The sequence below is a fragment of the Colias philodice genome, chromosome 7, assembly GCF_061535455.1.
Source record: "Colias philodice isolate Cphi_HAF_F1 chromosome 7, ilColPhil1 Martin Lab GWU primary, whole genome shotgun sequence".
NCBI lineage: Eukaryota > Metazoa > Arthropoda > Insecta > Lepidoptera > Pieridae > Colias > Colias philodice.
Genome location: NC_143092.1, coordinates 3,047,572 through 3,072,801, shown reverse-complemented (window position 1 = coordinate 3,072,801; position 25,230 = coordinate 3,047,572). Strand labels below are relative to the sequence as shown.

Below are 25,230 nucleotides of genomic sequence, written 5' to 3'. Positions count from 1 at the left end.
TGATTTACGGGAACATTTGCTTTATTTCATTCAGAGCTGTGAATAAAATTATTTTATAACTTAGAAGATACTGAAATAACGTAAATTATATTAGAAAAAACAAAATGTGAGCATTAAAAGTCGTTACTTTTCTTATTATAGTTTCTTAAAGTAGTTATTAAGCTTAATCACAAAGTCGCTTTCTCTGTCCCTATGTCCCTTTGTATGCTTAAATCTTTAAAACTACGCAACAGATTTTGATGAGGTTTTTTTTTAATAGATAGAGTGATTTAAGAGGAAGGTTTTAGTATATAATTTATTAGGTTTTAGACCAAGCGGGCGAAGCCGCGGGCGGTAAGCTAGTTTTGAAATATTTCTAAATTTAAAGAACATGTATGAAGTCAGCAGTTCGTATCAAAATTTTTATATCACAATGCCATGTTAAATGGTACTTACAAAAGCTTAGCATTACACGAAACTTTAATTATTACAAGCATTCAATCTTGATCACACCGTCGGTACATTTATTTTAATAATGCTAATAAATTTACGGTTGTTTTTTTTATTTATATGGGCTAGGTTTGTGCACGCGAACGAATCTGGTCTTTCTGAATATAACATTTTGTCGCCAATTTCTCGTTCTTAGAGTTCTAACAGACGAACGGCAAGTTGTGAACGGCAGAGGCTACTTCAGCCGTTGTCACATGTCGACGGCTGCTGTCGACACGCAAAAACGGATGCTGTCAAACGTCAAACGCTTGCAGTTTGCCGTCACGGCAGCCGACAGAGTCGCCACTTGTCGACGGCAGCCGTCGACATATTGACTGCTGCCGTCGACGCACCGTCGACTGACGTCGATATGTGGCGACGGCTGAAGTAGCCTCTGCCGCTCGCAACTTGCCGTTCGTCTGTTAGAACGCTTAGGGTTTATTTTTAAAAGTTTCATTAGAAACAGTTTTAATCGAAATTCATTTGGCAAGTCTAGAAAGTTAAGATTAGATATCTTTTTACACCAGGCCAAGAATATTTTGGTTTTCCAGTTATGATCACCCAATAAAACGGTTCTTAATACACGTGTAGTGTAAGTATATTTTATTAATTTATTTTATACTATGATACATAAATAATTTATTATCTCAAATATATTTTTGAGAGCGGCCTTTGACTGCGTATACCTTTTGATTCATTTTCGCAAATACTTGACCAAAGGGGCGGTATGAAATAACAATTCGGGGATTAATGTAACTTAAAAGGATGTTTAACATTATCCCAAGTAAATAAAATTCGGTATTTGTATATTTAATATGCTGAAATAATTGATATATTTTATTTATTCAATCTGTGTACGTATTACGTATCATTGGTTTTTAATTTACTTACCTACTATCTTTTCACCCCGGTTCTGCCTGGGTTGACTTTTTTGACTGAATTAAAAAATTATCCTTTTCCAAGAGAATACTGTCTTACAAACCAAAAATAAACAATTAATCAACCGGTTTTGAGTATTGGTTGTTTTAACTAATAGGACTCTATTTTCTACATATGGTCTTATTATGTAGTATTTTATAAATATAGAAACTTAACATGTAGCGTTCCTAAAATAATCTTCATTTAATTTCTGTGACCGCCTTATAGCAGATAATATAACACTATACTAGGTTATATAAAGTAATTCTTCTACAATTTTCTTTTGCAAACGAAGATTCAGAAGTTATCCAGTGTACTCAGCAATTGTGTGAAACTCTCACCAAGTTAACTTGCTGAAAACAAGGGTTAGGTGATAGAATAAAGATACTAAGAACATTAAGGGTGGTTTTCCACTAATAGTGTGCGAGGATGTGTAGCCAGGAATGTTTGTAAAAACCAATTGTATCGCTTCATTTAGTTTGAAGTTTTAGCGTTTGAAGCGATACTATTGGTTATTTGCAAACATATTCCTCGCTACACATCCTCGCACATTAGTGGAAAAGCACCCTAATAATCAAATAATACTAAAGTACACCGTTATATTACCTTTTATTACCAACATACATCGACTATCATCCACAAGGCAGCATTGCATGCAATAGCCATGTTGTTCTATCGTCTATGCCTAAAAGACCTTAGACCATGCAGGTAATAAGTGGTTTGCAATCGATTTAATCTTCATAGATAATGCAGGTTCGGTTACCGTTGGTGTAAGAATTTTCTTTGTGATGCGTTGGATGTACTATCCGCTATTTTTGTTGCTGTTTCATAGAGGCTTGATTGGCAAATTATACATCCTCTTATTACCACAACTATCTGAAGAAATTATTTACGATCACACTTTTATGATAACGTCTATTTTTTAATTAAATTTAAATATCATTTATCTTCGTCATCGTGATGAAAGTATTAAAAAAAAAATATTTCAGGAAAATTTTCACACATGGCACGATCTGATCCCATAACTACTAAGCTTTCGCTTGTGTTATGGAAACCAGATGGCTGATAAACATAGATATATAATTTTAAATAAATACTCATATAGATAATTAACACCCAGACAGAGAGCAAACATCTATGTTCATCACACAAATATTTTTCCCGGGTGGGAATCGAACCCACAACCTCTGGCTTGAAAGGCAGGGCCACTACCAACCAAGCCAACCGGTCAGTCAGTTGAATTTTGTTTTATCATTTAAAACTTATATCATGTTCCGTTATATTAAAAACGTTATAAAATAATTATTAAGCTTTTGCTAAAACTAATTAAAATACCAACACCGACTTTTCTGCACTGCATTGCTCTTTTTACAAAAGAGGTTTCACAGAAATCGCTTGAACCTACAATCTTGAGGCACAAGGGTAATCAACTGCTTGCTGACTAGCAGTCTTGGCCGGGTTAAGCAGGTCTAGATTTCAACAAACTTCCACATTGCTATCATAAATCAAATAGTTTGTACTGTTTGACTACTAGTTTCGGACTTGTTAGGACTTTGTGCGGTGTTTTTCGTGGTGTTTATTTAGAGTGGTTTTTTAATGATGTGGCCTTTGTTTTATTTTGCTTTGTACAATAAAATTAAGTATGTACTCTATTAATCATACCCATATGTTTTTTTTAAGTATCTCTTCATTGTTTTTTTGTCAGTCGCTAATTCAGAATTATAACAACAATACTTAGAGTAATTGGAAATATTTAAGTACATGTGTTTGCATTTATTACAACCTTAAAACGAAACATAAGCCAAGTTTCCGTAATGGAAATTAAAGAGCAAGAAAATTGCCCTATAAACGATAAGCCAGTTTATTTTCCACCATATTTTGAATATATTTTAAAGTTAAAAATATCAATATATTTTTTTATGTTTATCCAGTCTTCCAACATAAAAGCCGTCGATATTTTACGTACAGCCATAATGCATAACACCGTGTGCACTTAATCGTAACTGACCTTTCGCCCATACCACGTAAAGGTCAATTGCTATGGGGTCCATGTTAAATATTCACGTCCGTCACATGTAAGGTATGACCTTTTTACATGAAAACTTTTTAGCGTTTTTAATTTGAGGTCATTGAGCTTTGTAGAGGCTAATTTAAAATTCCTAATAATATGCTCGATGCTTTTCGGAAGCCAATTTGTAAAACGCTTGGAATAAAAAATATTGAATATAATTTTACTGTAGTCAAACAGGGTTTTAGAATACCTACATGTGCTTTAAGCAGTACCTAATAATAATACCATTTTCTAGGAACTATTTAACATAAACAGTTATGTATTACTTATAAAAGTAAATATTGTCATGCAATCTTTAATTTCATTATGGAAAAATATTTCACGCTTCGTCTATTTCTATAAACGCTGCAATTCTTAAATGCTATTTGCACTTTCTTTCAAACTGTATTAAAAGTTAAATTTTGTGACTTCTTTTCAATAAAATATCGTAGAACTTTGAATCGTAGAAATGCGAATTAGAATAAAAATTTTGTCAGAAATTTGGATTTGTAAAACCAAGTGTTTTTCTATCAAGTTATAATATAAGGAAAATAGTCGCTAAATTACCTTTATAAGCTTATCTCTTTTGACAGATTTGATTTGATTTGTTCATTTTAACTAAATTAATAAGAACATAAAGATACGAAATTAGAACGCAATTTACAAAAAGATTAGAACGGAATAAAAAAAATCCTTTCGTGTTAAAACTAGACAAATACAAATACAAACTGTTTTCATGTTCTCGTAATGATAATGTTATTATAGTACTGCTGATAAGAACCGAAGAATATTCTGTTCACGTTTAACCGTATGGTAATTGTTATATTATGTAACAGTTTCTTATTAGTCAACCATTTCGTTTCCTAATTTGTAATGCAAATGATGTAGGAAAATAGTTCTGTATGTAATTATTACTTATAAAGGCAATATGTGTATTATTTGAGAAAGTGCCTACTAAATGAAATATATATGCATTTTACTTCTAATTTCTAAAATAAATGATGAATAATTTTACTGAAAATTACGGACAGTTCTTTATTTTCTCTCTAAGCTTTCGTTGGCCTAAATAATGTCCAATTTGTATATACATAATTAAAATGCAAGTGTAAAAACCCATATTCAAATGTTAAGGCAATTAGTAAGTGTAATAGCAAAGCAAAACCCGCCAGCACTATTTATCTAGCACATTTCCTAAACATTTAGCAAGTTAACATTAAGCTGGCCCTTATTCAACGTCATTTGGTGCAAATACACCTCTATTTTGGTAGCAAAATTCACATGTAGTGTGAATAGGAATTGCCGCAGTAGGTTAATTGATTCAGCCTAGTTACCCACGTCCGAACTATTTTGTGCCTATTTACTTCTACGTCCATTTGGTGAGAGGTTTTATGAATGGCGAAGGTAACAAAAATGTACGTACAATGTTTACCCGCTGAAATCCGTGTAAAACCACTTATTTTGTACGTCTGTATTATTTTTGATACATTTGGTGAATGTTAAAGCCTTATAGGGACAGACGGAGCAGAAAGTTGGTAATGTTTTTGTGAAGTGCTTCACACACACATATACAACACCGAAAAAGGTACGTCGTACGTAGGTACGTACTTTAAGGTCATTATCAAGTATTTTTACAATGATTTTTTTCAAAATTAACATTAAAACTTAGTTTTTTTCTAAACGTAAAAATAATTTAAAATACATAAATGGATTCTCATTTTCACAATTATTATTTCTTCAATCGAAATTTCATTGTAGAAAATTTTACACTTTCAATAGTTCGTTACGTTAGATACTTCGTAACAATACAAGAAGTTAACATCGTTGTATGAAATGCTCCCAGATATAATTCTCATTGATACCAACTAAATGTAATACAAACCCACTTATCGCATACTCGCAATAAAATTTCACATCGTATTTTATCAAAGCACTTGTTCCATAACACAATAACCGCATGTAATGTTCCAACAAGTTTTAGCCTCGTTTATGTATTTAGTACAGACTGTATTCTTATGGGGCTCTGTATTTTGAGGCCCCAATATGCTAAATAAGCATATTTCAAAATACTTGAAAAGCGTCTTCGCTTTTCAAGCATTTTGAACGAGGTCCACTTGGACGAGGTTTAGAATTTTTTTATTTTTTGTTATTGGGAATAGGGAAGCGCTTGACCACAATCTCGGCTGATGTTAAGCTGAGATGTGATCTAAGATGGAACGCGCTTCCCTAGAAGGTACCTGTTCACTCTACGCTTGAAGACCCCCATTATTAATGCTTTAAAAGCTGAAATATAAACGAACTAAATCATTAATTTTAAAAAGCAGACGAAACATTTTCACCTGTTTAATGGTCCAACTGAATCGTTAGTTTAGTTATTTTATATATTCATCATCATCACATTCATATTCAACATTCTCCGCAACATTTTTATAAAATCTTATCTACTTTAAAATGCCACAATTTTGGCCCAGGGCCCCAAGTAAACCAGGAATATTTTTGTTTACTAGTTACCCCGTCCCTGTTCTTATGTCTAAGTGAATTTTGTCTAAAAGCAGGCACGTTCTTTGACGTAAATATCTTATCGAAACTTATATTATGATGGAGAGCTTAATGTACCGATCAATAGTGTAGAGAGAATAGTTTACTGTGGTTGGTTTTAAAATTATAGTTGTTGTTTTTACTTGTGAATAAGACTCGAGGGGTTTCCTTTATATATTTTTTACAGGTTTCATTTAAATGTCTTATTATTGTTTGATGTGGATGCTAGTCTTGTACATAGCTCAATTAATTAAGAAAACCTCCATCTGTTTGATCGTAAGGAATCTTTTCGTTGTTTCAATTAGGTCGATACTTAAGTCGAAGATAGCTATGAATGAAGAAATTTTATAAACCATTTTAATACCGAATAGCATAAAATACGTTGTTTATAAATAAAGAGTTATTGATAAATATTCTTAAAGAAACGGAAACCATAATACCAGTGATATAAGGCTTCAAAAGTTCCTTCACTTATTCGTAGACGTAAATCAAGCCGCAAGACGCGCTATCGTGATATAAGTTTGAAGACAAGTTATAGCTGCAGTTCATTTTGTCCGTCTTTTTGTGTATTTAGTTTGACTTTTTAAAAAATCTATTAATATGGCGTATTTTTTATTATCACATTTAATTGTAAGAGATCGTTCTATATGTAGTGTAGCTATAGTTAATATCGGTTTGTGCTCCTGCAATATAAAGGTTTTTCTTTTGCTTCTAGCTTAAGAAATATTAATATTAAAATAATAATTACCTTCATTGTAGTTATTGAAAGAAACTGTAAGTTTTAATTATAGTTCGAAAAAAGATGGCATTGTGTTGAGTCTGAATAATAGATATTCTTTGAGATTCAACAATATTCAGACTAAGATTTTTATAATAAAATAATAGTCATTAAAATAAAAAGCTTTATAGATCTCATTGTGCCCAATTAGTGGCCTAAATTCTAGAGACCTTCGAATAGACATAAAGTTTTACAGCTTTTATAATTCACAAAGCGTCCTAATAAATTTGTTTAACGTAGGATCAACCGTGCGGTCCATTTGCTGAATAAATTATTTACTTTTAAACCGAAACGGCGCAAAATTAATTGCTCCGTGGAATACGTGATGAATTTTTTAACGATATTGCATTGAGGTGTATTCAATAATTCATATTCGATTTGTTTCTAGCCTTGACCGACAGTTGCTACCACATGTACATTGGTCTGCATTAATAAATACTAGGATCGCCCCGTGGCCGTGGTCGTAATTCGACCTTCTAACGGCTCTCACCTGCGTTCCTCTACACGTATCACGATGAAACGTACATTCGACAAATCTTGTATCCGTATCGTAATAGGAAAACAGCTTTATATGTATCACGACACGTGGATAAAACATCCGAATAAAGGAGTTGGTTAGATATTCAGCTTTCATAATATATGTATGAAAATATAGTTAAGTTACATAATATAATTTCGTCACAATTACTGTGTTTTATGTAAAATATGGATGCGTATGTAGGAAAATATTATTTTTCTTGATTTATTTATTCTTAAAGGGAATTTGCTTATATAAATGTCATATTAGTTGTGATAAAGAGACTCAGTCTCGTAAATATTAGTTATATAAATAAAACACCTCAAATCAATCATTGTACTACGACTGTGATATCATTTTACGTACAAATTGAAACATACTTGAAACTCATTGAGGTTAAGAAACTGATATTTTATTCAATAGACACGCTACAATACAAATGAACATGTAACATGACAGCACATAAATATCTTTATGAAAACCAAAACCTAAGCTGTCTGGATAGAAAACACCAGTCATTTTCTTTGTTACTCGACTCTTAAATATGATATTTTTGAAAATAATATATAATCTACTTATTATTTGTCTAATAGGTATTAGTACGCCAGTTATTATTTGATTACAATTATTATTTTTACCTTGAGAGTTTAGGTTAGTATATCAGAGGTAGGTATTCCTGTAACCAACCTATTTTAATATTGGAATTGATTCTGTATTAAAAAGAGCGTGTGTGTCGAGCATGCGTGTCAGAAGTGAAACTTCTTTGGCAAAATTCAAAGATAACAAAATCGACGCCTAACCATGCCGTGACGGTATTGTCATGTCGCGACCTTGAAATTTTACTCTCTAAGCGTCTAAAGAAGTTTCATTTCAAAAACATTTAACATTCAACATCAACAAAAATAAAATGTATTTTATTAGGAACATTTTATTAGGAATATTTTCTAATGCAAGAATCATTGTTCTTTGAAAACCACAACAAATTATGGATATTTTAGCTGAAATGAGATAGATGTATTCGTGAATGGGGTTGAATGCTATTAAGAGTAAGGGTTGGATAATGATAATAGCTCCATTATCGTTTGGAGGTGATAATGCATTATTATTTTATATTTCTTTCAAGTTCTAATTTTATTAAAAATACGATATTTTTGTGGGAAGAAAAATATTTGATGATTGGAGTTAAGAGCGATACTTATTTATTATTTTTTTGCAAACAAAACAGATTTTGATAGGCACATCTACACAAATTATTGTTAATACGTGTGACGATTGACGAATTGTGAACACACTTATTATATTGTTTATTTGATAATAAGTTTGTTGAATGGATAAAATCAAGAACCGATTTTACATGTTATTTTGACCTTTTTAAAGCTATTTTATTCCTGATTGATACATAATTATTAAAGTAACATTCAAACGAAGCATCGGATGTTTGTTAATTCTTGTATAGCATAAGAAGTACACGTATATTTCCTCAGTAGAGTTTAGAATATTGTGTCCGTATTATGGCGTAGGAACCAACACACATGACTGGAGAAACATGGGCTATGTTTCTGCGTCTTTGTTCTATCTATTTCATTTTATTTGTGTCTCTTTGTTGGATTATATCTTGTTCTATTCTGTGATTCTATGATCATATGATCAGTGTTCTTGAGTTTTGTTGTAATGAATATTAAATGTACCTTTGAATGATTTCGGTATTTTTATTTTATTGGCACATCAGTTTTCATCATATGAAGCCTTTAGGCTTTAAAGAAGCCTATTTAAATGAATAAATGTTTGCGTTTGAAGTAGGGCGTAATATTACATGTTTTATGTATAAGACATTTTACTAGAAAGGGGGAGTTGTAGTGATATTAACTATTAAGTGTTGAGTTTCCTCGTTTATCTTTTGAAACGTGATCACTTTGCCTTTACTTCAAGCCTTTGCTACAATTTATGGGTGAGAAGAACGACATTTACATCTTTTATTGTGCAATATTTAAAAATGTGTAAGCATGGCCATCTAATTTTCTCCATGAAAGGCCGAAGAAATAACGAGAAAGAACTGAAATAAAACTTCAACGTTGCTTTAAAGGCAAGAGAAGAAATATTGCTTTGCTTTTTAATGGCGTTCAGTTCGCTTTGTTTGGAATAAATCGTCTAAGAGAGAATCCTTACCTCTTTGTACCTACTGAATAACATTTTAAATTTAGTTTTATATTGTAAAAATATGATTTTACCGTGCTAGCTGGTAGCAAGAACGTTGACTGTATTGTATTTGTTCTTTCGCCCACGAAGCACAGTTGTTTTCACGTCGTCTATCACTGAAATGTTTTATAAGATTTTATAAATACTTGTGTACTATTCTGTAGTAGTTAGTAAACCTAAAATTTGTTGCTATGATTATGAATACGAATAAGTAAATAAATATATTGTGGGGCATAATATTATTGGGTTCTTTGTCCCCAATGAAGTATTTGCAACGATTTTGTACTATATTAACTAGCCCCATGTCTCCCAAGGATGACAGCAATTTACTTTCAATTAGCTTTAACACAAGGCTGTTTAAGAAATAACACGAGCCATAGCCAATAGATTCATAGAGACACATTCTTGTGAAAATATGTTAAACAACAACAGAGACTCTGCAGCTATATTTAACGAAATATGCGCATTCATAATACTGATACAAGCTCTTATCTGTAACAAAGAATGTCACGTCCACATAACACAAATGTTAATTTAAAACATCAGTTATACGTTCATACATTGTTCACAGTTGTTCGCGTACAGTAAGCTCTTATAATTTAGCTTGTTACCCTCGATCGTACGGTTCGCAGTAACCGCTGCAACGCGATGTACCATCATAAATACTCGTGAACATTTTTCCTCAGTTAAAATGTAGTTTTAACAATGCAAATCCCGACCGAACTTTTAATCCGCTACCGAACTTCCCCGCGCCGACTTCGCTTTAAAATCCCTAAATCCCACTGTGAAATATATGATTTTGTCACGAAATAACGCAAATTGGTCGGAACGACTTAATTAGGTTAATACCTGTTGATGATGATTAACAAACATGTAGTGAATATTCATTCAAACATCGGCAATGCGACGTAATGAATATTAATGGCGTCCTCATAAATTACAAATATGACCTTCGCTTATTTTGTAATTATTTCGCACCTGTCCCTCTTTAACGACCCTAATGTTTAATAAAGTAAATACCATGGAACACGCAAGGATTGAGTACGTAATTACATATTAATAGCAGTACCTCGCCAACGGAACTTATGTTTATGCAACTCACTCGAACGCCATACACGGAGACTACATTGAATAAATTTAGAAAATGTGTAGCAAAAATACGTAACATTTATGCTACTTAGATATTCAACAATTCAAGCTTTTCGTCGAACATAAAAAGGCGCATTAAAGTCGGCCGGTAACACTCTGCAGTAAAGTGCGTACATACCCATTGCATATAAGTTGGAGTATAAACGAAAAACTTTAGACATTTTTACACGTATTTAGGACACTAGTGCTTTTGCATTAGTGTTCTCATTAAAAGTACTTTTAACTGAAACATTTATATTATGTTTAAAATCTGCTTTTCTATTGTTTCAGATTGTGGCACGTGTATAATGGAGCAAATGACAAAATATTTAATTATCATCGCTTCCTTATTGACCGTCAAACCGACAGAGAGCAAAAACGATACGAAGCCCAAAATAGACCGACGTTATTACCAAATGCCAATTTTCATTAACGTCTGTGACATCGTCGACCGTAGATCAAAAGTGCACTGCTACTGCGATAGTAACAAACTGAAATTGGCGACCAGAGCTGACTGCTGGATATTCAGTGGCGGTTTAACGGAAGATGATGCAATTTGGCCTAGTTTTTCCTCACAATCTGAAATAGAGCACCTAATGTTCAACGTTCGGACCGATGACGCATTAACTTTTATACCGGCGAAGGCTATAGTTAGACTGGATAAACTGAAATACCTTTCGATTCAATTCGGCACGATTAAGCGAATTCCTCCTTACGCTTTCACGAATTCCTCTACGGTGAGACAGATCGTTTTGAAGTCCAACAAAATAACAAACTTGGACAAGCATTCGTTTTCACAGCTGATGATGCTGTCCAATCTCAGTTTAGACGATAACCTCATATCGGAATTGAAGCGAGACGTGTTTTTCAACCTTCCTAATTTACACGTTCTACATTTATCGAACAATAATTTAAGTCTGCTACACGAAGGCTGTTTCAAGCACTTAAATAATCTAATCGAGCTGCGCCTTGACGTGAACTACATATCAGTCGTTACTAAGGAAATGTTGGAGGGGCTCGAGAATTTATCGAGATTAAATTTAAGGAACAACAAGTTGACAATGATAGGTAACTTGGCTTTCAGCGAGTTGTGGGGTTTAAAAGAATTGATGCTGGACAATAATGCGATCGAGTATATATCGGAAAGAGCGTTTGGGGGATTGATTCAGTTAAGAAAGTTGACACTGTCTGGTAACAAATTGACGTCGTTCTACGAGGATATCCTCGAGGATATAAGGAGTCTTATCGTCCTGGATTTGAGGGATAATCTGTTGACGACAATATCGTACGAAACGATCAGGCCTGTAGTTGAAAATGATAAGTCACTGTCTTCAGTTGTTTACTTGGATGGTACGTATTACATCTTTACTTGTATTTTCCAATACATACGTATCTAGATAAAATAAAAGTTCAGTAAATATGATACGATTTTATAGGAACATTTTTTAAATTTGTAAATGTATTATATGCATTGCATTTAATTGCTACAGTAATTACCCTGATAAGAGAATCCATACTCTATATTTTCATATTTATAAATTATAATATCGGAAAAAATGTATCCGTTTCAAAATAAGCGTATACAATTTAATAGCATGATACCATACAATACTTATTAAATGATTATCAAAGGTATTAAGTCACAAATTGATGTAAAACTTTTAGATCTAATTAAAAAGCCTTGCTCCAAAGGTGCAAGCAATGTGGAACGCTAGTAATCTTTCGTTAAGCAAAGTTGGGTTAGTTAGCAAATTAGTTTACTTGCAAATTTTAACATGCAATCGCTTAAAATAAACTTGGCGAACGTTTTTTTATTATTTAAATATTTATTATGAACAATCCGGTTATGTTTTGTTCAATAAAATAAATGTATCTACTGTTTTTATTTACTTTTCGTTTTGCAGAGTTTAGATACATAAACATGTAAATAAATTGTTTGCAGTAGGATTTATGAAGTCTGTTTTTATATATTTAGAAGTCATATTATAATAGTTCTGCTAAAAGTGTAGCTATCCCACAACAAGTATATTTGAATTAACATTTGCGAACATTATAATATTATTTCGTTCATTGTATAACGCATGACAAACAGCTATTACATTTACAAAATATCACCAGGCTGAGCCTAAAAACGAGAAATAAAGCATCTAATAAAAAACTAATAAAAATGTGCGGTGATAAAACGTAAAAAGACGTAAAACGGTCGCATCTGCCAATCGCGCTTGACGCTTTTCTTTAATCAGAATGATCGAACGTTACCGCCTATTACAGCAATACATAAAGCCTAAGAATATTTCAAGAGGCATCTTGATACGCGTATAATGCTTTTATTCGTCACGTTATAGCCGAAATGCGTAAATCAGGCGTCTTCTCACAGAATTGTACCTATATTTCGCAAGGGCAGCGATAAATTCGGCCGTTTCCATCGAGGAATGCCATTTTATTTGCAAACATTCCCGCTTGTTTATTAGGTACTTTATAGCACCATTTTGTAAGCTCGTATAGACTTTTGTTTTATATTATTCATGAGTGGGATTTCGGTTGTTTTATTCCCGGTATTGAAAATAAAACTGTGGTTCGTGTTTTGTGCGTTTTGCTTTGTTACGGTTGGCATATTTTTATTGTGTCGTCATGTTATCATAAAATATAAATCATTATTTTTAGATATTTTTTTCAAATGCTCATACCGCATACTATAGCAGAAAATAGCTCTCCCTCTTCCATAAAATATAGGAATAAGTAAGATATATCGTACGTAAAGAACTTTGCGCTTCCTCAGAAAATATACAGAAGCCGAAAATGTATATTATTTCTAGGATACGTTTACGGCTTTCATGTAATTGATATTTCAAATCGTTGGTATTACAACTTTTGTTCATATTTTTTATTGTAATGAGCACTTTGAATTCAGTGTATTTGGCAGTGGTACAGATCTCGCATATTCAAATGACGCAGGTTACATTTAGGGCTGGGTATCTGGGCGCCTGGGTACCTAGGACTAGATTTTAACCACGTTACCATAACAAGTATTATCTTTTGCTTAATAAGCTGTATATCTTCAATAATGTGTATATCTTCGAAAAGGTAAAGTGATTTATCACTCAAACTCAAACGCAGACATTTATTTATTAAATAGAACTTCTTAAAGTTATTTTTTTCGTCATAACATAGTTTTACAATTTACCACCAGAAAAGAGCGGACAAGAAAATCGTAGTTGCTCTTTTAAAATCATGTCAATTTTACATTTTTATTTAACAAAACATGACATTTATATTTCATGTATGGTATTAGGTCGCGTTTAATTAAAACCTATAAATTAAAGACATGATACCCAAGTAATAAGTTTAATATATAAGCAACGAGGGTAAAATCAGAGCTATTCCCTAGCCCGAAGTTATTGATCGTTTCCTTGTAATTTTGTTAAGTGCTCGTTCACTGTTATGTGCAATAAATCAGAAGATATAACCATTGGTGCATTCTAAGTCTCATATTAATTGGAATTAATTAATGAAATATTGAAGGCCTTTGGGAATGTGCAGATATATTATTTTGATATCAGATTTATATTATGACTAGCTGCGCCCTGCGGTTTCACCCGCATCGCTCCGCTCCTGTTGGTCTTAGCGAGATGATATTATATAGCCTTCTTCGATAAATGGGCGATCTAACACCGAAAGAATTTTTCAAGTCGGACTAGTAGTTCCTGAGATTAGCGCGTTCAAACAAACAAACTCTTCAGTTTTATAATATTAGTACTTATAGATGTTGCCTTTGATATCAGATTTATTTGATGCTTCCAATTTCTTCGATTTTTCGTCGCATTTATCTTGCCTCTTTCATAATATAAGTACATTTGTTCTCCACAGAACTCCATTAAGATATATTTTGAAAGTAAAAGGTTTTATCGTAAATGTTAGCTTTCAAACGAACTTAATCCTCCAATCCTTTTTAATAATAAGTTGCATTTAGATGAAATCGGCTGAAATATTTGTGTTATTAATGTTCGCCTAACATTGATAAATAACTCAGATTTCTTGACTTATTTATGACCCCGATGGGTAATAATAAAACGATAAATCTCATTTTTTATGGATTTTTATGCATTCGCACATATTTTAATTTTCAAGTACAAACAAGTCCTTCATTGAATGGTATTAATTTCTATGAATAGTTATAATATGCTTACTTTGAAAGTAAAATATGAAACCTGTTTATTTAAACATATTCCAGAAATACGGTAGCTATCTTTTTATCGGAAATACTCGAGATAATTTCGCTTAGTTTCAAATCCAAAAGCATTCGGTTTAAAGTAAATTTATTGAGAAAGTATCTTTTTACTGCATTTTTGGGTAGAATCAATTCGTTTGAATTTAAACGTGGGAACCAATGAATTTTGCTAATCAACTGAGAATAGCGTGGCGATAGAAAATTATAGAACAAAATCCATTGTGAGATCCTTTATTTAAACAGAGGTGAATTGTGCAAAGCTTGTCCAATTTTCTTATCTGCATTTCAATTCTTATTTTTCTGGTAAAACTGTAATGTTTATTGTTTGTTAACTTTTTATGTTTAAGTTTTAATATAATAAAGTAATTATGATGATCGATCAGCCTGTCATGAGACAAATTGAGAATGAAGCTTTTAAAGCTTTACTTACATAAACCTACTAATATTATAAATACGAAAGTTTGTGAGGATGTGTGTGTGTGTTTGTTACTCTTTCACGCAAATACTACTGAACCGATTACAATGAAATTTAGCACACATATAGAGGGTAACTTGGATTAACACATAGGATAGGTTTTATCCCGGAAATCCCACGGGAACGGTGAAGCTGCGGGCGGAAATCTAGTTTAAATATAATTTGTAGTGTGTAAAGCAAACATAGTGTTATAACTTTTGAATTATAATTCTGTTTAATATATTAATTGTCATAAGAAGTATTTGATAAGTATGTATTTCTATTATTATGTTTCTCATTTCCATAATACTCGGGTACCACCAGAAGGACAGTACCCGGATCTTTGGAAGGCTTACGTGGGGACACGGATCCAACACGCAGAGGCCCTTTCGAGAATTTTAATGTGTTGTGGGACACCAGCCGCAGCCTGCCCATGACTGCACTATAGAGATACAGCCCTGGGCAGTCCGCGGCCGATGTAGGACTATTGCAGGGTATGGAAATTTAATGATTGGGCTATGGATTGGGATGCTAAATGGACTGGTACTGAGGACTATGGGAAACTATGGCACCTGCCTTTCTACTAAAAGAAAGTAAAAATATGTTGGCAGGTGGTGACTCGCCCTCTCACTGTATGGGCCCCCGAAATAAGTCGCTGCAATAGTGCGACAAGGGGGCAACATATTGTGAGCAGCTAAGGGTGGAGAGGCGTCCCTGGACTTTAAACTACGATCACGCGCTCCCTGAGGGTCCAGCATCACGTGCCCACTCGCCACTTACGCTTCGCATCCACCCTTCGAGCTAAAAGCTCTCGCGACTCCACTCTGGCCGGCCGGTAAAGGCAAGCCAGAGGTGGGGGTCCTGTCCTCGTCAGGCTTCACTCCGACCGGCCGGTGAAGGCGAGCCGGAGATGAAGACAGGGGCCTCCCCCGGGAGCACTCGGTTCCCGCGGGGTCGCTACTCCCCGACACCCCGCCACAAGGTGTCCTGCGGGTTGACTGATTGCACGGGTGGAATATCTATTGTCACGTAGACAATAGATATTCCAACCGTGGGCGATGGGGTCATCACATCCCTACGCCCCTATTATTATTACTATTATAGTCACCTATACTAGTAGGTATCGTATCGTACAGGTGACTAATTCTAACTAAAATCTTATAATTTATTCATTTTCAGATATTTTTTGAGCAAAGTTTAATGATAATTAATTTAAAATATAAATAATAATCATCTATCTCCCGATTAATTATAGTTTTAATTGATTGCTAAGAAAATAAGGAAAAGAAAACGTTTCTTAATTGCAATTGTTTTTCTCTAAAGACGCAGTTAATTGTTAAGGAAATAAAATGTTCTACATTTGAAACTCTTTTCAATGAAACAGTAAGTTGCAGTTTTATTTGCAACTCCGTTAAAATATTTGCCACTGTTGGGAAAACGCTTGAATAATTTACATTTTCCGCGATTTTCTGCGTTTTGCAATCATCGTTTATTTTTTAAACACGTAAATTCTAAACTGTTTTCAATTCAAACGGAATTTAACGGAAATAAATATATGTATCTAGTTATTAATTATTTTGATATTTTAGGTCCACTTGTAACGAATTATTAAGACATTTATGTACATACAATAATTACATCAAAAAGAGGGTATTCGTAAATTAACGATGTTGAAATGTCATTTCTCTCATTATCTCTATTAAATTAACGGAAAGTTTCATTCGTTCATCAATCATGCTCAGATTACAGGCTGGATTTAATTACATTTACCGGCATGGCAGTACTGTTCGGAAATATGATATTGCTAAGTATCCAAATTCATAATTTTCATTTTTCATGGTCACAGTTTAAAATTAGCTTATTTATAATAATTTATCCGACATTTCAAATTTATTTTATGATAATGCACAAACACTCGTTATTTTTCCTGTACCAATCCAATAGCTGTGATTTTTTAGATTTTATTACAACAAAGTTAAACTGTTTACTTTGAATGCAAACACTTTAACGTCAAAACATATCTGAAACATAAATCCAACCCGTAAATCATCGTAATATTATAATACTAGTAAAATAATAATAGTTAAAAAAAACTAAAAAACACGCTTTTAGTTCGGTTTTCTATACTTAAAACGCGTGTTTTTTATTTTTTTTTTAACTATTATTTATTTTATCAAATTAGTGTATTGTCATCGGTCCTAAATAAATCTACAAAGTTTGAACGAAATCTGGCCGTTTAAAGTGGGTCAAAATCGCGCCCAAAGAAGTCGGTTACAAACATACAGGTGAAGCTAATATAAAGCGTGTAAAAAGAGCGGGTAATATGTAGGAAATTTATCTTTTTTTATTGACGTAGTAATTTTAATAAGACTTACTTTAATAAAAATAACATTCATGTTTGGGTAATTTTGCTGAGGATGCTGCCAAATAAATTATGTATTTATCGATGACATTTAAATATCTTAGATCCCTCTCATTGCAATGTACATCATAATTTTACTAATAACTTTGAATGCAATTGCAATTTGCACTGCCACTAAGCCTTTAATATTCCCAGCTTGTTATGTATATTGGTTCCTGCGACGCTTTGATACTATTGCTTATATTATCATAATAATTAAATGGGATTTTTGAAGTGAAACTTCTTTATCGGGGTTGGACAAAAATTTAGTGTAACATTTTTGCGTTACGCCGTACGCGTGACATTTTTGCGTTACGCTGTACGCGTGACATTTTTGCGTTACGCCATACTCGTGACATTTTTAAGGTCATAAAGAAGTTTCACTTCTTACGTGTGTACTCTAGTACACGCTTACATTTTTTTTAATATTAGCAATAGTAAAAATAGTTCTCACATTTCTTAAGTTCGTAACTACAGATTAATTATCTGATATTAAAACCTAAATATATGTTATTAAGTTTTTATAGAGCAAGATCGAATTAAGAGTGCATCATTTAACAGTATAATATTTCCGTAAATATATTTGCTAGCTGAAAATAATCTTAAAATAAATAATAATTCAATTCTTTTTAAAATTAAATTCTGTTGCGGTCTACATTCTTCCTAGATTTAAATCTTTTGATATTTGTTTTGCTATAAGGGCAGCTTAAATGTACAAATATTAAAACGTTTATGTAAGAAATCGTAACCAAGATCACCACATGAAAATTATGACGAATGCAAAAATTTAAACTTAAAACTTTTAAGATATTCAAGCGCTGCTCGACCACGAGGTCAAAAATTACTTAAACAGATGTGTTAATAGGAAAACCTGTGACAATCTTGTACTTTCACATTTCAAAACTTTTCAACATACTTTTTGTACAGCGAATTAATTACGAAGTAATAGAACATTAGCAGTAGGAACGTTTAAAAACAATTGCAATTTAAAGAAGCATTTTCTGTTTTCCGATTGGCATTGCTTTCTCAGCTATAAACCATTACCCTACTTTGTTCAAAGCGTTTTTCGACTTGGATTCCCCACTTCCTTTAGGTTCAAGTTGTCAATAGCATAACTAGTACTAAATTAGTCAGCTCCGTGAATTCAAGATCGCAATTTAAATATTTTATAGAGCGTGCTAGCGCCGACATTAACGTCGAAGCAAAACAAATATTTGCTCGGATGGTAATAATTCTATCGTTTACAATATGCAATATTTCAACGTCAGTTCAATTCTACATTGTGTTACATCGGAGCAGAATGGGAATAACGTTCGTGAGGTCTTTGGATCCATTTTTCTTAACTCAGTCTATACGGGGCGAGCTGACGAATAATTGTTACACGCATCCATCTTGATCACTTTTGATGGGTTGTTTTAAAAGGAATTGTTACATATTTTTTCGGAATGGAACAAGTGATTGCTTTGTAAATAATTTATGCTTGTGTTTTGACAATTCAAAGGGACTTCTAAATGAAGTACCTACAGTTGAAATATATGTTTGAGTTTGAGTGTTTTCAATCGAACGTATACATTTAGTTTAAATACAGTAGGTAAAGTATACACGACTTTTAAAATTGTGTTGAAAAACTAAAATAAGCCGTGTTTATTGAATTAACTTTAAGTGGATCTAGCGATTCTTCTAAGAATGGACTCGATGTTTTAAACTATGAATCTTTAAGAGATAAAGCTGGCAATTGAGCTAAGGAATCCTACTTTTGCCTTATTCCTCTATTTCTCTGTATATTCCTCTCATTTGGATTTTGTTCACATTTACTTTTGATAAAGTTTTAATCCGATATATTCAAAACAAACTACGACTAAATTGAATATATCTTACACATTACTTTTCACTACATCTATTTTATTTGTTATTTTAACTTACGAAATACGATTAGCATTAAAAAAGATGAGATTTTCAGAATCATTGGTAATAGGTAGATAATATTATGTTATAATACGTTAGAATAAAACATTCTTGACACAAGTTTGACACCATTAAACTTATATAGATTACTCCAAATGGGTACGTGCCAATTCTTTCAGTTCTATACATAATATAATACAAAATGCCCATTTTCCGATTCTTATCAGTAAAAGGATAATAATGCAAAATGTTCAAAAGCATCATGATATTTATCGTATGTCTCGGCTTTTGTTAAGACTAAGCTGCAGCATATGTCACTGACGGGCTTAGGTAATGGTCAGCTTCTGTACGTCTGAGAAATATCTAGTTACAGACAGGGTTACCTTTAAACGAGTTGTTATATTTTACTTTCGTTAGACGTGAGAATACAGTAAAAGATGATTATTTGTAAGAATATACTGATAATGGTTATTTGTAAGAAAATATACGATGTTTTTGGCATGTATATCGTTGATTTCTAACTTTGGTATTTTAAATTGAGTACTTTTGTGTACCATAATAATAAAATATTAATCTATCTGAATTAAAGACTGAAAGCATTCGACACAGTTTCACACGTAAGCATATGGGAAAGTTTGAGAGAACAAGGAGTCGAAGAAAAATATATAAAAGTCATAAAGAATATATACAATAATAATACAGGCAGAATCAAACTAGAAACTCTCGGCCCGAGTTTTCCTATAGCAAGAGGTGTAAGACAGGGCGACCCGCTCTCTCCAACCATATTTATAGCCGTTCTTGAATCTATCATTAATAAACTTAATTGGAACAAATTGGGCTTGAATATAAAAGGCTCATATCTAACTCATCTCAGATTCGCAGACGACTTAGTTTTACTGACGGAGACAATCTCTCAGTTACAGCTTATGATCGAATCCTTACATCTAAGCAGTACAAAAGTAGGTCTGGAAATGAATACCACTAAAACTATGGTAATGACAAACGGCTGGATAAGACCAATAATAGTTAACAACAAGCCATTGGAATATACGTATGCCTGCCAAACATGGAAATTCACTTCAAAAATAAAAAATAAAATAAATAGCTGCCAAAGAGGGATAGAACGTAGTATGTTGAAGATAAAGAGATTAGACAAAATTAGGCACACTAAAATAAGGTCGATTACCAAAGCAACTAATGCTTTGAGTCATGCACAAAAACTGGTGGAGGAGGGCAGGACACGACGTCGCCAGACTTACTGATCAAAGATGGACAGCGAGAACGACAACGTGGAATGGCCCACTAGGCAAAAGGTACAGAGGGAGACCGTTAACACGCTGGGACGACGACATCAAGAGAACAGCCGGCCCTCTGTGGTACCAAATAGCGCAAGATAGAGACGGGTGGTCAGCTTTGGAGGAGGCCTTTACCCAGACAGGGGTTCATGCAGATTGATTACTTTAGTTCATTACGTTAAATTAATTTCTTTTATTTATTTACAATAACTAAATAATTAATATTAGCATTGGAATACAACAAAATTACAATTACTAACACTATTAACAATCAAGTTTTGTATACACTTATTTTTTTACCGCGTAAGCGTTACTTTGTAAAAATGTCAACATATTTGCATGAAATAAATAGGTTTTTTTATTTTTATTTTATTTATTTATTTTAATCTATCTGAATAAACATATATCGGTATTCAACTGATCGGAATGGCATCTGCTTTTGGCTCCTTTTTAATTTTTTTTATCATAAAACACATATAATTGAATATTTTGAGGATAGTATTCTTCTACTACTGTAATGTTTAGTAGTATCGAGTTTTATCTACGGGGATATTAAATTATTTTATATTATAATAATTGGTGTTTATTAAATTAGGATAGTTAATATTAATTTGACATGATAAAGTATAATAATCGGTAAATCCCAGTGGAATGTTATTGAATTTTAGAACGAAACGCGCCATATTGTCCAGCAAAGCAATTATTCAATATAATTAATAACCATTATTATATTTTATCAGTAAATAATAATAACAAATTAGTTAATTTTACCTTCGATAATAGCAAATATAACGAAATTACATTTTATGGTATACTAGCTGTGCCGCGCGGTTTCACCCGCATTACTCGACGCTCCGCATTATGATATATAGCCTATATATTACTCGTGGATAATGTAGCTTTCGAATGGTGAAAGAATTTTTAAAATCGGTCCAGTAGTTTATGAGCCTATTCATTACAATCAAACAAACAAATAAACAAAGTTTTCCTCCTTATAATATTAGTGTAGACATACCCAATACAGTGTATTTTGACTATTATTATTAGATCATGTTAGAAAATGTATTGGTAATATATTTTTAAAAGTATATGTTTTGTTGGAAAATATACATAAAGATCTATAAAAAAAACAAGAAAGAAAGATTCTGTGAATACAACGTGTATTCATATTTCGTTCGTATAATGTTTGCTTGATCAAAGGACTTACAAGCTCAGTCAGATTCGAAAAATACTTATTGCTATATTATAATAAAAAACATATTATTGTCATTGATTTCCTATAAAGATGAGGAAAAGCTGTGAGCAATTATAATAATAATAATAATATCGTAGCAACCTATACAATATGTTCTTATATGATTTTGTTACTAACAATAATAATTCTTAAAATATACTGTATCTATTTATATTTATGAAATAGAATTACTCAACAGCGACATTAGATTAAAAAGTTTTTTAATAAAACAAAATCGTGCGACAACAAATCACAAAAGCTAATTTTCTTCCCAGTATTACCTAGTTCAACATAAATTTCTTTTTACAGGTAATCCACTGAGCTGCAATTGCCGTCTTTCTTGGATTTACACCCTTCGCAATGAGACCAAAGATAGCACTCTCAGACATGCCCTAGAAAAGATAACATGTCTCTCTGATACGAAAGACAGTGATAGAAGTCTCAACGACCAAATCGAAGAGCCAGTTGATAATTCTAATTTATTAGCTGATGACAATTATGAATACTACGATAAAAACAGTGAAGATACTGTCGAAAAAGTCAACAACGAGAACAGTAAAGCTATCAAGTTAACAGACTTACCTCTCGAAGAACTCCCCTGTCCAAAAGAAATCATGCAATCAATAGAAGAGTCGTATGGGCATCCAATCCAAAATGAAATTAGGTTAAAAGCATTCTCAAACGACGTAAGAATTTTACCAAATTTAATTATCATTGTATTAATGGTTATAATACTCTAAATTATCAAAATGAAAGAATCAAAAATATTTGTGATATTAGATGTTAAATTTTTGAATATGTAGTCTCGTTTTGAACTTGTAAAAATTTAAATTAAGACGTGTTGATTAGGCTCTGCCTTTGTATTAAAAGTTTAGATATGTTTTCTTCTGAGGCAAATTCTGAAAACAGGTTGGGTTAAGCTTTCTTTCGAACTTTGGGAAATACAGTTTTGTGATTTAATTGTAACCTTAGTTGCTTAGGTCTTAAGAATCAGTATTGTGTGTATTGTTGAAGTGCGAAAGATAAATTTAGGATATAAATAAAGTAAGTACTGAACATAATTTATGTTTTAAAATAGGTGTAAATAATATCACTAATTATTGAAATATAATATGTTGAAGATCATCAGCTATTTACTAATTATATTTACCAGAAAAATGATAATCAATTATATATTAGCAATTAAGCTTTATTGTATACAAAAATATTTCTAGTGTCTAATAACAGATGTACATACAAATGAAAAATAAATAGAAACGTCAGTGCATTCATCTCTAGCCATCTCATCATCAAATAAATCAACAAGTTCATTTTCTGCAAACAAAGGAAGTAGCATAGCTTTTTGCTCAACGAACTTGGCAGTCATTTTTGTAGAGCAAGTTTCTATAGCACAATATAACTTGAGACCGGAGTTAAATATTAAATGAATTGCACAAAGTTTTGTCACGGTCCTGTGTTAAGTGAAAACGACGCTAATATTTTAAAAGCATATCAAAATTGTTTTGATCGTCTTGTGACAATTCAAAGTGTTCCGTAAATGGTTTATTATATTCACGAATTTATATTATATAAATGGTAGTGTATTCTTAAGGCATTTTAGGCGTAATACATTCCTTGCCGTTTTAACAGAAGGATGATTTTCGTGTTAATAACATACGTTTATGTTTATTAAATTACATAGGGTAATGTTTTGTTGGAATTGAGGTGTGTTTATTTTGCAGGTGATGTATTAATTATTTCGTGAGTATCTTGTGATTTTCATTTGTATATAGTTGTATATTACATATCTAGTCATTTGTTTCGATCTCATTGTACGAATGGTCATGTATAGTCGTTTTATTCTGTTGTAATAAATATTTCTACTACTGTGATTTGAGTTTTATTTATTCCATCTTAACGCTTGACTTTAAAAATAATTCCAATTGAGCTGTCTAATGAATCCTTACTTCTTAGCTAATGTGATAAATGCGAAAGTGTATTTATCTTTCTTTGTCTCTTTAATGTCACAAGGATAAATTTAATAATATTTTTTTTATAGCAAGTAATACAGGCTTCTTTTTAAGCTAGTGATAAATAATTAAATTTAGTGAGATCCTATACTAGCTTTAGTACACTGCTTGACCTAATTGGTATCTGGATTATTGCTATATAACTAGATACATAAGTGCGGTACGCTTTACTTCTGATAATATTAAATTGTGTTTATTGTATTAATGTTAATGTTATTATCATCAAACACAATATAATATATGATTGTTACAATCAACGATTTTGTTTGCTAATTAAAAGTTCTTGAATTTACTTTAAATTACCCTAATGTAGGTACGTATATTATGAGCCAATGAAGAAAGTATTACGTAAAAGAATAACAATACTGGAAGTATATCTACGTTGCAATGGAGCAAGAAACCTATTTCTTGATAATCCATTTCTTCTGACACATCCATCAATCATTACCTTTGACATAGAGTTTTATAAATTTGTCATTCTGCTTCCGTAATGTACACCGAAATATTTCCAGTTATATAACAACTTCATGATTAATTGTCTCCATATACATTATAATGAGTCTCTCTTAAATTTCTAAGTAGGCGCCGCGTTGTTATAAACTGTCTTTGTATCACATTTAATAATTTATTTTAATAAGACACCAAAGGTATTATAATATATTGTAATCTTATATTCAGACATTACGTAGATTATTATTAAGACAATAATTCTAGTACAAGTACATTTTCATCAGTAAAGCATTTTTTATGCAATACTAGGGAGAATAAAAAGAATTGAGATACTTTAGCTCTACAACAAATCATATAAAACGGCATGGATAATTATTAATGATCTTCATTTAAAACATAAATACCAAAGGGAATAAAATGAAAAGCTCCATAGATGACAGACAGAGCTTACTTCATATTTCCTTGCGTAATATAACTAATGCCTTCTTTGAATGTTCGAAAGGCATGCAGTTCTTAAGATAAAAGCTTTCTAGAGAACCTCTAAGTGATGCTCTTACTTCGATACATTGATAGCCTATAATATATTTAGTTATAACATTAATGATACCTTAATGAATTCGAAACTTATTGAATAACATACTTCATATAATACGTGTAGATCGAC

At 32.2% G+C, this 25,230-nt stretch overlaps 1 protein-coding gene across 1 annotated transcript in view; it reads left to right on the top strand.

Moving 5' to 3' along the window:
• The window catches only part of LOC149486954 (uncharacterized), a 46,069-nt gene extending 22,137 nt beyond the window's left edge, over window positions 1–23,932 (top strand). The window contains exons 2-3 of the mRNA XM_089697093.1: window positions 10,882–11,940; window positions 22,417–23,932. Of these exons, the coding sequence (XP_089553219.1) occupies window positions 10,899–11,940; window positions 22,417–22,847 (1,473 nt within the window). The 5' untranslated portion in view covers window positions 10,882–10,898 and the 3' untranslated portion in view covers window positions 22,848–23,932. The remainder of the gene's footprint in view (window positions 1–10,881; window positions 11,941–22,416) is intronic.
• The last annotated feature ends 1,298 nt before the right edge of the window (window positions 23,933–25,230 follow it).